The sequence below is a fragment of the Trichosurus vulpecula genome, chromosome 1 (assembly GCF_011100635.1).
Source record: "Trichosurus vulpecula isolate mTriVul1 chromosome 1, mTriVul1.pri, whole genome shotgun sequence".
NCBI lineage: Eukaryota > Metazoa > Chordata > Mammalia > Diprotodontia > Phalangeridae > Trichosurus > Trichosurus vulpecula.
Window position 1 is genome coordinate 344,313,345 of NC_050573.1, and position 18,062 is coordinate 344,331,406.

At 39.9% G+C, this 18,062-nt stretch overlaps 1 protein-coding gene across 2 annotated transcripts in view; it reads right to left on the reverse strand.

Moving 5' to 3' along the window:
* The window catches only part of ROPN1L (rhophilin associated tail protein 1 like), a 29,270-nt gene extending 15,271 nt beyond the window's left edge, over positions 1–13,999 (reverse strand). Inside the window, exons 1-4 of one of the 2 annotated variants that reach the window (XM_036740112.1) lie at positions 13,825–13,999; positions 12,897–13,054; positions 9,934–10,057; positions 8,413–8,574 (exon numbers count right to left, since the gene is read on the reverse strand). In XM_036740112.1, coding sequence (XP_036596007.1) covers positions 8,413–8,574; positions 9,934–10,057; positions 12,897–13,027 — 417 coding nt within the window. In that variant the 5' untranslated portion in view covers positions 13,028–13,054; positions 13,825–13,999. Of the gene's footprint in view, positions 1–8,412; positions 8,575–9,933; positions 10,058–12,896; positions 13,055–13,694 lie in introns of both variants that reach the window. The other variant, XM_036740120.1, reaches the window with a different exon arrangement.
* Between the last annotated feature and the right edge of the window lie 4,063 nt (positions 14,000–18,062).

Below are 18,062 nucleotides of genomic sequence, written 5' to 3' on the forward strand. Positions count from 1 at the left end.
TAGGATTCCTTACTACCTCTCAAACCCCCAACCCCCAAAATCCAAGTCATGGCCAAGGCCTGCTCATTTCACCTTTGCAACATTTCTCATATACACTCCCTTCTCTCCTCGGACACTGTCACCTCATGCCTGGATTATTGTAATAGCTTGTTGGTGGGTCTGCCCAGCTCTCCACTGGGTCACTAAAGTGCAGATCCTGTTATCTCTCTCTCACACACACACACACACACACACACACACACACACACACATACAAACACACACACGTCCCTCAAACTTCAGTGACTCCCTATTGTCTCCAAGAGCAAATACAAAATGCTGTTTGGCCTTTATAATCTACCCCCCCACAGGCACCTTTCTGGTCTTACATCTTATTCCCAACAAGCATTCTTCCTTCCAATGACACTGGTCTCCTGGCTGTTCCAACTAAAATTCTACTTTCTACAGAAAGCCTTCCCCAAACCCTTATAATTCTAATGCTTTTCCTCTGCTTATTATATCCTATTTATCCTGCATGTATAGTTTGCTTTGTATATATTTGTTTGCATGTCATCTCCCCCATTAGATCGTAAGCTCCTGGAAGGCAACGGTGGTTTTCTGCCTTTTTTTGTATCCCCAGTGCTTAGCACAGTGCCTGGCACATAGTAGTCACTTAATGCTTATTGACTGACATCTTAGTACAATTAGGAAAACATGTCCAGCAGGTAGTTGGTGATGAGATTCAAGAAAAAAGATTAGGCCTGGACATAAAAGTTTGAAGTCCACATTCAACTTAAAATTAACAGGGAAGCACATTTTCCCGAAGTATTATCACTGAGGAGAACCTAAAAATTGTGTAATCTCTATGTAATTTATATTGAATCAGTTCTAGAATTTATAAGTTTTGTAATGGTGAATTTCCAATACATTAATTCCAGTTTAATAAGGGTAATCACAATAACAGTTCACACTTATATAGTACTTGAAAGTTTGCAACAAAGTGCTCACCAATCATCATCATCACTAGCATTTCTATAGTACTTTATGGTTTTGCAAAGAGTTATCTCATTTTATCCTTATAATAATCATAGGAGGTAGGTGCTATTAATATCACCAGTTTACAGATGAGGAAACTGAGGCGAACAAAAGGTAAATGACTTGCTTGCCCATAGTCATATAGGTAATAAATGTGTGAGGCTGGATTTGAACTCAATTTGTCCTGACTTCATATATTCACATCTCATTTGATCTTTCCAACAACCTTCTTACAAAGCTATTATTATCCCTATTTTATAGATAAGGGGAGCTAAGTCACAAAGAAAGGAAGTGACTTACACAAATTCATATACATAGTAGTTATCTGACACAGGATTTGGACCCACGACTTCCTGTTATACTCTTTTTCTGCTAGACTAGGCTGCCTCCTTTCTGTTGAGAATGAATGAAATAGATCATATTGTCCTAGGTCTCAAGGAGCTGACAACACAGGTAGGAACGTACAACATTCAATACACATATGTTTACTTCAATCGTTTCAAGGATCTGTTGATTTTGTCATTATGGGTCCTATTTTCCGTTGAATACATTCTCCCTCTATAAACTTAGTAGAGGTTGTCTGACAGGATTTGCCAAGGCAAAAAAATTCATCACCACATAGCAAACCGATAATGAATCTCTTTAAAGTTTCCTTTGACTAGATCTTTGGACAATGGACATAGTCTTGTCATCAAACTAGCAATGGTGTCTCTGTCATCGCTTTGTTTTTCTATCATGTTGGTAGTGCGGTAGGGAACAGTGCAAAGAGGGGAAAAAATGGAGCAAATAGAGAAGGATATCATTCCACTTCTAAGAGTGATTATTAAATGAGGAATCTTGTTCTCAAAGCTGACAATCCAAAGAATACTTCAACTTTGAAAACAGAGTACACATTGTCAAAGTATAAGGTTCAGATCTAAAAATGCTCATTGTTTCTTTCAAGGTTTCATCTGTTGGCAGGAAAGACAGACCCAGGATAGATAATAACATGGAAGGCCAACAATCCCACTTTATGGAATTTGGATCTGTAAATCTCCTGCCACTGTAGGGTTTACAAGGGCCTGGCTTTCCATAGCCTATTCTACTGCCATCTAGTGTCTAGATGAACCAGCAAAAAATTTGGCAAAAGAGTGTCTATATTAGGTTAGAGAGAATATTCCTGATCTCGAAGTCAGTTTATGGACAAAAACTCAGTTGGCATGGGGTACAGTAGATCCTAAAAAAAAAAAAAGTGACCTGGATGAGGATAGGTATGGGGGAGATAGGAGGAAGGAATAGAGCAGATAATTTCTATTGTATCTCTAAGGATTATTCTACCCCTTACTCAGGGATCTCCTCCCATGATATAGTTTTAGCATATGTGTCAAATAGTTTCCAACAACCTGTGCCAACAACGAGGTATTTCAGGTGAGAAGCCATTAAAAATGATGATTTTCCACAGAGAATCTACAAGGTTGAAAATCCCATATACTGAAGTCACAGTTGTTGGTGTGACAAATCAATTTGAAAGTATCTGAAAAAACTGAATGATATTCAAAGGAGCAAGTTTGCTCTAATCCAGGAAATCTAAGGAATGCATAGACTCTTAACAATTTGGCTTATAAGTTATACCACATAGATAACAGCAAATGCACCAACATGTCAGGTCATCATTTCAAAGTAGCCCAATGGAAATAGTAGAAAAATTATGAACTCACTGAAAAACCTGAACAGAAATGCGGCATTAGAATGTGTCCCCCTTTCATAGCAGCTAAGTTTCTTTAACTTAAGATATAATGTCAGATATAAAGAGATATGTATCTATGCCTATTAATACTCCAAGAATTCATAGAACTAAAAGTCTGAGCACAGAGGTTTCCTCAATTACCTGCTAGGGCTTTGAGAGAAATAAACTCTATTAAAATGAATAGAAGCTGAACTATCCTAAAAGATAAGACTCTTGTAGAGCAGTATGTATCTACTAGAGGGACTCCCAAAAGATTTGGGGGTGGAGGGAGAAGGAAGAAGGGCAGCATAAGTTTAGCATGCTGCCTGAAACTGCCATTGAAGAGCAGCTGAATTCACTTCTTCTGTGAAAAATTAAAAAGGCCACAACATGCCACATTAAAAAACAAAACAAAACTATTTCTTGTCATCTCTACTTCATTTTCATGAAGAAATAGCTTCCCTTGAAATCATTGTTTTCTTGACACATACCCAATGTGAGTACTTGAAACAATGGATTTCAGTTTGTACCTTTTACTCCACCCTTGAGAGGGAGTGGGCCTGCATAACAATGTACTGGCACAATTAGTGCCTAAAGCATTCAGACTCTACTGCAGAGAGCTCAACTCCTATGGGATGGCCACACTGTTGAAATGCAAAAAAAGTCCACTTGCCAAAAAGACTATTTTATGGAGTACTCACACAGGGCAAGCCTGATGTGGTGGTCAGAAGAAGCTGTGCAAGGACACCCTCAAGGTCTCTCTTAAGAACTTTGGAAGTGACTATGTGACATGGGAGACACTGGCACAGGACTGCTCAGCATGGTGTGCCCTCATCAGAGAAGGTGCTGTGCTCTACGAGCAAAGCAGAATTGAAGTAGCTCAAAAGAAATGAGGGATGTGCAAATTTAGAGAATCCACCCCAAATGTTCACATGGACTATTTGTGCCTGACCTGTGGTAGAGCATTCTGAGCTCATATCCGTCTTATCAGCCACAGTCAGACACACTGTAACTTTACGCTAGCATGGTGCTATCATTTTGGTCTCCTTCAAGAATGAAGGACAACCACCAATCCATATGGAGGCTTGGTATATGTGAGAAGAATCTCATTCCCTAGTCTACATATTAGGAGCTGTATCTCATTCCATGGTTAGTCTCCAGTCTCAGCTCTGCTTGCTTTCCATGAAAACCCTCAAAGGAAACAAGGGGCAGGGGATTGGCAGGAGAGTTTATTCTTATAATAATCTATGTAGTAGTTAATGCCTATTAGTATTTTTAAGCACTGAAGTATAAGAAAGAAGTACTTTATCAAAGTTTATTGCATGTCTAGCCACCATATAAGTGCAAGACTGTATAGGCACATGGGATAGTGCTCACCATTCTCTAGTCCAGGGGTACAATCCATGATACTGCCTGTTTTTGTACTGCCAGCAAGCCAAGAATGGCTTTTACATATTGAAAGTTTTATCATATTTTTAAAAATGTAAAATTCATTCCTAGATGAGAGCATACAAAAACAAGTAAATGTCCTCAGCCAAGAGATGGCATAACTAGTGTCATGACTAGTTCAAAGAAGAGACTGAAACTCAATGAATGTGAATAGAGTTTAAAGACTTAACATCAAACAAGCTGAATTCACATGGCTCCAAGGTATGTAGTATATACCCAAACTGGTGGGCAGTGGGGTAGGAACCATATAAATTTGTAAATAAATAGATAAATCATTTAAATATATTTTCTAGCAATATATCACAGAATTAAAGAATTTCAGAGTTGGAAGGACCTCAGTGGTCATCTAGTCCAACTCAAAATTAAAAGGAAATTCCTACAACAGCATACCCCAAGTGAGTGCAGGGATGCCCTGTGCCAGGAAGCCCAGACCATTCCACTTCTGTATTTGAAAACAGCTATTTGGCCTCTCCCTGGTTCCTTCAACTGTTAGTCCTTTTATGGCCCAGAATTGGCCCCTGTAGAATTCTAGTAGATACCCTTTGGATGGTCCTCAATTTATCATTGCCTTCCTAAACTGTGGTGTCCAAAGCACAACACAATGCTCTAGATTTGATCTAACCAGATCAGAGTACAGAAGGCATATTTCCACTTGATTCCTGGAAGTGAGGCTTCATTTCTCAATGTAGCCCAAGAACAAGTTAGCTTTCTGGCCTTCACTTAGCTTGGGGTCCGTTAGAATGACCCCCCATCTTTTTCAAACTGCTAACTCAGCTACCACTTCCCTCATCGTTTCTTGTGAGGTCAATTTTGGGCACCTGAATGTTTAACTTACCTACTAAATCTCATCTAATTAGAATAAAAACAAATAACTGGGGGAAAGAGATAAGGAAAAATATGTATATCCCAAATAAGGAAAAATATGTCCCATTATTCAAAAGTAATAATGTTACTAAAATAACAATGTTACTGACATTATACAAAGTTTTAAGGTTTGCAAAGTCTTTAAGGTTTCTCCTTCTAGATGGTATCTGTTGAGATGCCTCTTCAATGGCGTAATCTAATCTTAACACATTTGAGCAGAGGGAATACCCTCTCTTTCTCTCCCTTAAATCAATGAATTCATTTGCCAGGTAGGCATTAAAAGTATATTAATAACCACCAACTGATTTAAGAGCATGTAGCTTTATCCATGACAAAATGTTGCCATCTAGTGTTAAAACATTTAAGTGGGTGAATATTTTCCAAAATGGATTCACAAAGCACTGTTTTTAATTTAGTTTTTGATTTCCAAAAATAAGGAGATGTGTATTTAAAGTATGAAATTTTTTACTTTTTAATCACTAGAAATTAAATGTAAAATTTCATAACTAAAAGTTGCAGATTACTACAACTGGGGTGGTGGGGTAGGGGTGGGTATGGGTACGGGTGTATGGGTGGGTGGTTTCCTCTAAGAATTGAATTCACTTTCTTGTCCATGTCCCTCCGTATAGTATTTGGTGAGAAGCCTCAATGGCATATTCTGATCTTCTCCCTTCTGTATATACAAATGATACTGAACTTGTAACAAGGACATACCCAAAACATTTCAATGTCAGTTATCGGAAGCATCTTGAGCCAACAGTTGGGGAATTGTTATAAGTTTATAGTACAAACTTCTAACTACAAGTAGCTGTGCCAAGGTCAAAAATGTTTTTCAAAACAAAACAAAAAAACAAAAAAAAGGGGAGCAGCTAGCTGGTGTGGTGAGTAGAGCACTGGCCCTGGAGTCAGGAGGACCTGAGTTCAAATCTGACCTCAGACACTTGACACACTTACTAGCTACGTGACTTTGGGCAAGTCACTTAACCCCAATTGCCCTGCCTTTCCCCCTCAAAAAAAATCAAAAATGTTTTTCATTACGTGCCCTTGGGCTTTTCTCCTGACTAATCATAGTCATGTTTCCCTCTTGGAGTTTCATAGCTGCCTCATCTATATTTGAACAGTTTATCTCTTCTTAGTATTACTACTAATACAGCATCATCCCTCACTAACCATACTATCATCTCAAATATCTCTCCCTCCATCTTCTGCAACTTGAAATTCTACTTTGCAAAGGGGCTTTTAAATCCTCCTTTCTGGCCCCTTCTCACCTCCCCAACAACTTTTTTTTTTTTTGCGGGTATCCAAAAAATACAGAAGCTGCTTAAGTATAATTATAACTAGGACTTACCACGATTCCATGTGTTATATGGGACACCTATGCCCTCTAACCATAGATGTTCCACAGGTCTCTAACCTGGGCCCTCTCTTCTTTTCTCACTCTGTATTACTTCACTTGGTGATTTCATCAGCTCCTAAGGATTTTATTATTATCTCAATGCTGATGATTTCTCAAATATACCTTTCCTGTCTCAAATCTTTCTATTGACCTCCAGTCTTGTATCTCAAACTGGATGGCCAGCATGTCCAAAACTGAATTCATTATCTTTTCCCCTAAACCCTATCCCACCCCACTCTCCCCTCCAACCTTCACTATTACTATAAAGGACAACACCATGCTCACAAGCTAGGAGTTATCCTGGATTCCTCACTATCCCTCACACCCTATATCCAACCTGTTGCCAAGGCCCATCAATTTTCACCTTTGCAACCTCTCTCCATTACATACCACTCTGGCGCAGGCCCTCATCACCCTCATGCCTGGACTACTGCAGTGGCCTGCTGGCAGGGCGGCCTGCCTTGAGCCTCTCCCCACTCCAATCTATCCTCCATTCAGCCACCAAAATGATTTTCCTAACGTGCAGGGCTCACCAGGTCCGATAAACCTCCGATAAACTTCATTTGATCACCTCCAGGATCCAATATAAAGTACTGTGTGGTGTTCAAAGCCTCTCCTAACTAACCCCTTTCCCCTCCACTCTTCCTACCCCTTACTCCCCTGCCACATATTCTGATTCAGTGACAATGGCCTGCCCTTGCTGTTGCACCAAGGCACATGTCTTACTTTCTCTGGCTGCCTCCATGCCCAGAATCCTCTCCCTCCTCATCTCTGCCTCCTGGCTTCCTTCAAGTCTCACTTAAATCCCCTCTTGTACAGGATGACTTGTCTCAATCCCTCTCAGTTCCAGTGCTTTTCCTCTCATTTGCTTTCTATTTATCCTGCATATGGCTTGTTTGGACACCCTTGCTTTTTGTCTCCATTGGATTGTGAGCGGCTTGACCGCAGAGACTGTCTTTTGTTCCTTTTTACAACCCTAGTTCTTAGCATATAATTAAGCGCTCAATAAATGTTTACTGACTAATTGACTGATATTTTTACACAGTAACTGCAAAATATTTTAAAATCACTTATTGTAGTTTATTTAAGCTATTAAAGTATTATTTTATGCTTCCTTTACAAATGAGGAAAGCATGAAAAACAGATTAGGTAACACATGAAATGATGTGCAAGGACTTTAATTGATGGTACACATAGCACTGAAACCAAATCTTTCTATATAAACAATACAGAAGGTTTTTTTTAACTTACCAACATTTTTCCTGTACTTAGTATCGTGATTTTTAGAAAATATATTTAACTAATGTCACCAAATTTAAAAGGATTGTGCCATAGACTTCAATATTTAAAACTGGTGATTTCGTAGATACTCCCCCCCTCATGGAAATCACAACTCCATTATAGCTAAGAGTGGATATGATCAAAAAATGTATTGCCCTGAGGCCAATCTGTTAATGAGGTCCTCCAAACTTGGCTAGGCTGCTTCTTGAAGACAGACATATGCCACCAGACTCACATTTGAAGGACTCAGCAGAGCCTTTGAACAAGCCAGGTCATTGCCATGCTACAATGAGGCAGTGGTGGAAATAAAACTATAAACTCCGTATTATAGGTCAGGAACAAAATTACCAAAGTGGTCGTAGTGCTTTTCAGTTTTACTTATTCAAAATCATAAATTAATTTTTGAAGATGTTTTTGATGTTTTAGAGTTGTTCAGAGGCAGCCAGGTGGCCCAGTGAATTAGAGTGCTGGGCCTGCAGTCAGGGAGACCTGAGTTCAAATCCAGCCTCAGACACTTACTGGCACTTACAGGTCACTTAGCATCTGTTTTCTTTGGTTTCCTCAACTGTAGAATGAGGATAACAAAGCACCTACTCCTAGGGTTACTGTGAGGAACAAACAAGATAGCAATTGTAAAGCATTTAGGACGGTGTCTGACACGTCAGAGGCACTAGTTATTAATATGCTTTCTGTAGATACCTACCCCACCTAACATACTACAGCCAAGTGAGAAAAATTTCATCCACTCTATCACGTCTTCAACAGGATCCATTTTGAGAATGAATTTGAGTGTTTCCACCGGCAAGCACAGAGTTTTCCATTTATTCTGAAGTTCTCTTAAATCCACAATGTGTTTGTGAGCAAGCTTTAAGAAATACAAATGAAAAGTTAAAATCATGTAGAACAGGAGAGAAGGCAGTTTTAAACAAAAGTAACTGTTGGTATTCCAAATTTCAAGTACTCTAGGAAAATTGAGTTCTGTTTTACGTGTGAAAAAATTAAAAGAAATTCCTAATAACATATGTCTTTAAGATGAGGCTTAGAACCGGAAGGGACACTGAAGATGATTTAATTTAGCCTCTTTCATCATGGGGAGAGAAATGAAGCCATGAGAGATGAAGTATTTTTCCAAAGTCACACAAAGAAATCTTATTCCCACAATTCCTCTATTTCTCAAAAGTACACTTCAAAAAGATGTGAGAAGGAATTAAGGTTATTATATCCCGAAGTTTCCAATACAAAGGCCAGTTAACAATAATCATGGAAGCTTTATTTCACTCTATGATAAGATTTTTACATTGAAATGGAGACTTCAGGTTAAGAAACATGGTTGACCGTTTGCCAGATATTCTTTATGCCTATGAAGTAACTATGGATTTCCCTTAAAGATCTCCAAAAACAGATTGAGGACCATATGCCAAAGTTGCCTAGACTTGCCCAAAGAATATGGTACTTTTCCTGATTAAATGGATGGGGAAAAACCATTTACAAAAGAGATGTGATTTTTGAGGTCCACCACCCCCAAGATTGGGTTTGGTCTGTGTAAAACCCAGAGAGCTTGGCAAGGTGCTGTGTCACACGGGTCACATACAACCTTACTCTAATCTATGAGGCATTCTACTATTTTCCCTTCCTGGAAGAAAAACTAATTGGAGAGCTTAGCAAGAACACCTCTGACAAAAATAAAGATCAGAACATTCCAACTTTAGAGACTAAAGTACTAAACATTTCTTTTTAAATATGCTACATTTTTAAAGTCAACACTGGAAACATGGTTCAAAAGTTTAAGGGAATAAATCACTTAGAAGATGAGTTGTAACTTTATTCATAGAAAAACCATGAATTTTTAAAAAAGAGTAATCGACACATGTATTAATGACAATATAAGATTAGGTGATAATGAGTAATCCTACTTAGGGAAACCTAACAATGAATCATATAAGCGTGAATCATAGGAGGTAATTACATATAATTACAAGTGCTTCCTCTTCAAATAAACTTTTAAAATTTGTTGGATGTGGAAATAGAACTCTATGTTTCTGGGTGGTATCAACCACTTATAGTACACTTAGGTGGGTTTGATTTCAAGAACTAGAAAATTATACCATATTAGTAGTATTAGAATGACAGTACAAAGATGCTACACCATTATATAGTTTAAAACAAGTGCAGGTGCAGGGGGACTAATTAGTTGTTGGTTGGACAGAACAGGTTCTTTGGTTACCTGCTTGTGTAAAGTTTTAAGGAGTCCTCTTGTCAATCCTGTATCTGTTTTTTGGGTAGCCACTGGCAGTTCAACTCTCTCCTTCACAGGAAGGGGATCCCCTCTTGACAAAGCTGAAAAATACCTAACAGTGAAAGAAAGATCTTAGATCAATATTTATAATATAAAGAGTTAGTTTCTTAAAAGAACTTTGTGAGTGGTTCTAAAAAGACAAGAAATGAATGAATGCAATGTTGACTAAAAAAGTAACTAAAACTTCATGCAGGGTTTTTTTTTGGCGGGGGAGGGGGGGCGGCAGGGCAACTGGGGCTAAGTGACTTGCCCAAGATCACACAGCTAGTACATGTGTCAAGTTTTTGGGTCATATTTGAACTCAGGTCCTCCGGACTCCAGGGCCGGTACTCCACTCACTGCGCCACCTAGCTGCCCCTGTGCAGGCTCAAACATCAATCTAAAGCAGTGCTGTTAACTAACATAGAAACAGGAGCTACTACACTGTACATAAGGATTCCTACAGACCACACATTGACAGTTATAAAATGTAACAGTATCTATGTTTCATTGCATTTTTTATTTATTTCATTAAATATTTTCCAATTACATTTTAATCTGCTTCAGGCTGTACTCATATGGCCCACAGGCCATCTATTTGACATTCCTTAACTAAAGCAATGCTTCTTAAACTGTGGATCTAGACTCCATATGGGGGTGGGGGGGGTGTCACAAAAAATTTGATAACAGTAAAAGTTCTCTGAATGTGCAATGACCAAAAATTAATTCAACATCAAACAGTAATAAATCTGAGGTGTTTCTGGTAGTGCTTGCCCTTTTGCATTTCACTGCAGCCTTGGTACTGAACACAAATCATGCATACTTTTCACTTCAGTTACCCCTCAGGCCATGCACCCCCAACACTCTTGGAAAAAGGGGTCTCTAGTGGAAAAAGTTTAAGAAGCCCTGATCTAAAGCATCAAGTCTGGGCTCTCAAAAAATACCGAACAGTTCCACTGTTGTTCTGAATTTCTCATTTTCTTGGATTTCTCCTCTTTTCCCCCTTTCTTTAAGTTGTTTTTTTTTAAATACTAACATATTAATGGCAGGTTTCCCATTTTTATCATTTTCATTTCATAGTAGCTCCAAATCAAGCAGATCTCCTGTTAATGAAGTATTGATAATCATAAGGCTGGGTCTGCTGTGCTGAGGAAGACATTTTAATCTACCTGCTCTTTCCTCAGTCCCTAATAATCACAACTCTGCCATTTCCCATCAACCCCCTTCGTTTTTCCTTTCTAAAACAAGTAGGGACTCAGAAATTTAAAACTTTTCTCCATAGACGCAAAGAATGAACAACAACTCAGCCAACTGGGAAACTGCCAGGCTCTGGGGAACAGGATGGGTAATTAAGGAGAGCTGTCCTAACATTGGCTATTACTAAGTACATGCAGCCAGGATGGGCTTCTTTGCTGCCCTTTGGTACGTGTAGCAAATGTAACTGATTTCTTGAACCTAATTCATTTCAGCACTCAACTCATTAGACTGAAGGATCCTGAAAAGAGATTTAAAAGTACTCAAGTATGAAATAATGTTATCTTACCACATGGTCCAGACCAAAAAACGTCATGAAATTCAGGTAAGGGACTCATGACTATACAGAATTCTACTTTTTCTCCTAATAGCTCTTGCGACCATTGAATCCTCATTCTATGAGGAGCATAGGAGGAAGTAAAACATTTGCATTTTTATAGAGGAGTAAAATGATCTAAAGAAGGTTATCTATGGTAGGGCCAAGCCACAACCTTAAGTCTTCTGACTCCAACAGAAGAAATGAAAAGGATTAATATTGGTAAATAAGCAGAGATTATTAAGAATTTGTGGTCAAAATTCTTTTTTAATGTGTTAGGGCCTGAAAAATTCTACTTACAAAGATGATTTAAATATGTGTGCTTATTTCTGTACCAGGATGTTTTTATTTGGGTTTTCTTCTGTTTCATAGATTTTACCCACATAACTTATGAAATCCATCACCAATGACATCTGCAATACTAGCAGTTTTACACTTATTTTTATACACAGAATTTATGCTCTGTGATTTATCAGCAAAGTCATCAAAAACCATCTTTTATTACTTCATCAACCAAAGCTTCAGGAGTGTTGAGAGATATATGTGTCCTTTAGTCAACCATGCCTCACAATGATATTACCTAAAACAATAGACTCCAAGGTGATGTAATATTACATCATATATGTATATATATATATACATGTACACACACATTTTTCTACCACTGACGGGAATTTTACACATCTTTCATTAAAAATTAATTTTTAGTGGAAGAAAAGAAGACAAAACTAGAAAAGTCAAATTGTATAATTTTAATGAAAAATAAAGTGAAACTAGTATTTTTGGGAAGTACTTTTAAAGAGGATAGGCAAGCTTGGCTAATGGAGAGGAATGAAAATTGTTTTGAATCTCCATCATTGCTCTTAGGGAAGAACATGATGTTAGAAGCGAATGTCTAGAACCGGCCACAGAGTAATACTGTTTTAAGTTTCAAAAGTTCACCTCACTGTGTTTAAAGGAAATTAATGTTAAGAATCATCATGACAAGTTTTTTAATTTGACATTTCTTTTTTTTGAGCTCTTCTCCAATCACACCCCACCACACATAAAACCGACAACGAAGCAGCCAATAAGAATGGATTCTCTCTTAGCAGGAGCTCGCGCGGACCAATCACAGGCATAGTGTATCTCTCGTCTCAAAATTGTGAATAGTTCCCTTGCTAAAGAAAAATCCTATTCTTCGGGGGAATAAAAACTTTTTCACTAATAATTTTTTTTAAAGAACAAATAGTTACAACAGCGCAGTACCCATTTCTTAACAGGACTTAAGAGTTCCTTGGTTGAAATATTAAGGATTTCAAACTAAAAGCCAAGCAAGCGGCAGAGGCGGTGACGGGCTTACCCTGCAGACCACTGTAGTACGTCGGTTGGCTGAGTTCGAATAGCAGCTTTGGTGAACTGTTTCAGGATATCTGGAAGTTCTGGGGGTATATGAATCTGCTGGGCGCAGAACATAGTATCTGGAAGAGGCATGATTCTTCGGGAGTTTAGCAACCCAAGCTTGAAAAGAGAAATAAAATAAAATGTCCTACGGAGGCAGTTTAAGAGGCTCACTACTCTAAGAGAAGGATCATATTTATGATTTAGTTTTCCTGAGATCTTGCGGGGGGCGGGGGGGAGAGACTTTTTTTTTTTTGGTGGGGAGGGGGAGACTGCAAAGTAAACGTTATTGGGCATTTGGGGAGGGGAGGGAGGAAGGTAGGGATCATAAAAAGCAGGATTTTAAGGCACTCAGCAGGGAGAGGTTAGAGCTTAGTACTTTTTTTTTTTTTTTAAAGCCTCCCCATCGCCCGACCTGGAGTCAGGCGGACTCATCTTCCTGAGTTCAAATCCGACCTCCGGCCTCAGACACTTACTCTGGGCAAGTCACTTAACTCTGCCTCATCTGTAAAATGAGCTGGAAAAGGAAATGGTAAACCACTCCAGTATCTTTTCCGAGAAAACCCCAAATGGGTCGGGAAGAGTCGGACACGACTGAAGACTACGGAACAACATTGCCGCCCAAACCGCTCGGGCTCTGGGAATGCCGGCACACGGACGTGCTCCCTAACTGGGCGGGCTCGAGATCGCGTGGAAGCCGCTCCCTCCTCCCTCTCCTCCTCCCGGGGAATGGGCAGGGTCCCGACGCCAGAGCAGAGACCTCTCAGGCAGCTGCGCTCGGACTTATCCCGAGGACTGGGCTCAGCTTCGGGGGAGCCGCCCGGGGGGCTGGAGCTGAAAACATGGGTGGCTTCTTGAAGGGGGACCGAGGATGTTGGGGTAGCTCTTACCGGCTCCTCCTGATCCACTGGAAATGAGGACAAATGGCGGACCCTCGAGATTACCCCACAAACCCGGCCACTGGTCACGGGGTGGGGTCACGATTGTTTCGCGCCGTATCCAGGCAACGGGGACGCTTGGAGCGTCCGTCTTCCTCCCCTCCCCCTTCCCCATATCCCGCCGCGCAAGCGCACAGACGTGCCGGGTTGGGTGGAGGCGGTGAGTGCAAGGTATTTTCACTGGTTTCTGCGGGGGTCAGCCGAGATAACGAAGGTGCTGTCAACACCTCCACTACCAGGCGGATTACACTCCGCACAGTTACCCCGAACTCTGGTTGCGGCGGGGCAGGTTTCGTGTCCCTTGCTACCTAATTTTACGCGCTTGTCTTTGGAAAGGCGGCGGCGATGGGCGCGACCGTGAGCCGAGCAGCGCGGCCCGAAGTATGGCGGCTGGCCGGCCTCGGGGTCGGGGCAGTCTCTGGGTTCAGGGCTTGCTTCCGACACATATAGTGGCTGCGTGACCCTGGACAAGTCATTTAACTTCTCATTCTCCCCCCCCCGTCCCCTCCCGCAACTGTTAAGACCGTAGGTCCAGAGCAGCTGCGGACGATTGTCAGTAGAGGGGAGTTCCTTGGGGGGCTCCGTAACAAGGGCTGAATCACAGGTCCGGTCCAAAAGACAAGCTTTGGAAGGAACAAGTTATCAAGTGAACCCAAAACTATGTCAGGGAACTTGAAAGGAAGGCTGCTTTATTGTACTACCACTTTTATCCAGTGTTAGGTAAACAATTTGTGGACTAATAGTAATTTGCAACATTTGATTAATAGAACCCCCAGAATAATTTTTTTCTGAAGGACAACGACTTTTGGGAATGGGAGTGTCTTTGTATTCCGAGCCAAAGGGGACAATGCAAGACACTTAGTAGATTCCTAATAAATGTTACTTGAATGAATAAATGACTGGTGGCTTTATTAAAAGGGGCAAGCTAGGGATATTTTTAGATAGTTTTTTTCTCTTGTCATTTAAGAGAGGCCATCCGCTTTAACCTAGTAAGTTAATTCTGTTCATCTTTTTGCCTGGTCCAAATGAATGGAGCATACCTGACACCTAACAATATTTAGCCTTAGTTTACTTTTATTTAAAATAGGAACACCTTACATTTAAAATACTGATGTGAAATTGGAAAGTTTAAATTTTCTCCGTAAAACCGTTTGATCTTCAGAATTCCTGTAATCAGTAAGCATTTATTGACCGTCTACTATGCACCGCACACTGGTAATGCAAATACTAAATAGTGCAATCGCTATCAAGAAACCAACGTCCTGGGCTGGGGAAGAGAGAGAGTCTAAAGAGAAGGGGTAGGATGCAAAAAGGATGCTGTTAGAGCAGGGGTTCTTAACTTTGTATGTCTGCTATAGCAATCTAGCGAAGTCTTTAGACTCCAAACATTTTTAAATGCAAAGAAAACTATTGAAAGTTATAAAATTTTTTTTAAGTTTGTTAGGTTAAAAAAAACACCGATCTAGAGATAAAAATGGCAAGATTTAGCAACTTATTGGATATTTGGGGTTAATGAGAAAGAATAGAGGAAAATGACAAGGTAATGAACCCGGGAGATTGGAAGAACGGTGGTGTCTGAAATGTCCAAAAGGCAGTTAGTTGATGGTGCAAAACCAAAGCTCTTTGCACCAAAGAAAATCTAATGAAGCATAGTCACACACCAAAATAACCACAACAAAAAGCTAGTCTAGGGCTAAAAATTTAATTTGGTTTTTGAGATACCACTCTAAGGCTCTGTCCTTGGCCATACACTTCTCTCTCAGCAATAGCTCATTCACTGAAATCTTATCTCGAGGCCTGACCTCATCCCCAAGTTTCAAACTCATTTCCAACTACCACATTTAGTGGTAACACCTAAAACTCAACTTGTCTAAAAATTACATGCCATCCTTTCTTCACTGTGTTCCTTTCCCTTGTTACTAGCCCTGTAATTCTCAGTGATTCGGGTCAATGGCATCATTTTTTACTTCCCTTTTTTCTTTGACTTGCATGTTCAAGGAAAGCACCACATCTCAACAATTCTACCTTTAGCAACCTCTCACATCTGTTGTTTGGGCCTTCCTTACCTCTGTTGGACTAGCAATAACCTCCTAACAGAATCTTTTTTTTTTTTGAGGGGGGAAATCAGGGCAATTGGGGTTAAGTGACTTGCCTAAGGTCACACAGCTGGTGTGTCAAGTGTCTGAGGCCGGATTTGAACTGAGGTCCTCCTGACTCCAGGGCTGGTGCTCTACTCACTGTGCCACCTAGCTGCCCCCCTAAAAGAATCTCTTACTCGAATAAGAGATTACATTACCCTACTGCTATAATATATCCTGCACACCACTGGGAGACTAGTCCATCTTAGTACACACGTATGAATATCCCTACGTTGCTCAAAAACTTTTAATGGTTCCTCATTGTCTTCTAAAGACCAACACTTTAACATTAAAGGCATATTAAGGGGTGGAGAGTGGGAGATGGATTTTTAATTGAAAAAATAAAATGCTATTTTAATAAATGGAAGCACCACTTCAGGGTGAGTTGTAGAATAGAGGTGGATTCCAGGTATTTTCAGTGTCCCACAAAGGATACTACCAGAAGGAACCTATAAAGTATCTCTAAAAAGTATGAAATCTTGGGGCCCTGGGGGGAAAGAGTTTTCACTAAACCATTTCCAATCAAAATTAGGCACTTCAGGTAGATTTAGGAAATGAACTTCTGGTTAAGAGTTATGTCTGACAATGTGGTTTGGACCTCTGCTCTGGATCATGGGTTGGCTTAAAACGGCAATAATGGACTCTTAGAAGTGGGAGATGATATCACAAGTACTAAATGTGTGTATGGGAAAGCTCTGGTTTAGGATGACCTGGAGATTCAGTGATTCATTGCTTCTTGCATTTTTTTTTCCTCAAATTTCAAAGGGAGGAGGTGGGGACACTGTTTAGTTGTAGAAATGGTTACATAGCATACTTTCTGTGAGTAAATGCTCCAGGATTTCCAAGGCAGCTCGTGTCAAAAGAAGGTATGGTTTTAGTGATACTTCGCAAAAAGAACAGACTGTATTATCTTGAGTTGCTTTGTAAAATACTGTAGTCGAAAGCATAAGGGAAAGTGATGTTAATTCAGTTGGCTGGCTAGAATATTGTGGAATTATTGGGCCTATTTTAACCTACACTTCAACTCAGATTATACTACAGTGTAGAAGCAAACGTCCAGATCGAAGGGTAAGAGGAAGATGAGGTAGAAGTCCATGTAGCCTGATTACTGACCTAAGTGGCCACATGAATAGAAAGACGGACTATCAGACCATTAGGGTTACACCTATCAAGAGTCTTCAGAGAAGTTACCTTTTCCAGGACTTTAAATCTGCCCCACTTCACTATGAATATTTATTTCCACTATCTGAATCCTCCATGATACACAATTTTCCATTTTTTAATGGCAGGACCTATCCTACTGATCTCAAATCACTTATTTTATATGCCATGGACCTTTCTGATATCCTGGATTTTTTTTCTTTGTGGACAAATATTTGTTGTATTTTTTGATTGGGAACAAATTAAAGCAAAAAATTGGCCTTTCACCTGGGATACACTGCAATTAACAATGGCAAAATGTTTATCTGCTTGGAGTCTTGAAAATCTAGAGGGCTTTAAACTTAAAAGGGAAAGGGAAAGAGAGAACTGCTCACATCTGCCTGCCAAGCCAGATACCCTAGGGGGTAGTAGGTACAAAACAGGAAGAAAATCATTAATAAGAAAGTAAAACCCATTAAGAAAACCAGCAATGAAATTCAGCCTCACGTTGAGATGCACAAGGTAAAAATAAAAATTTGGGTGGAGCAGAAACCCTAACATGAGGAGCCAAATCAGACTTTATAGGTGAGAAAACTGAGGGGATTAAGACAGCAAAGTGGTTGATTGTGGGAATTAAGTCAACAACATTGACTCCATCTTGTGACTCACCTGGCTCAGTTCCTTTTCTATTCACGTATGGGTCTAGTGCGAATTCTGTCTTGTAAGAAAAGTTCAATTGTGGAAAACGGGAGAGAATCTTATTGTACTGTTTGAACCTAGCCCTGTACGGCTAGAAAACTGGACCGCCTCTACTTGCTATTTAGAGACCCTCAACTAAGGACCCAGGTTATGCTGACCAGAAACCTAGTAAGATCCAAAGATCGATTCAAGTTTTCTCGCAACTATACATCC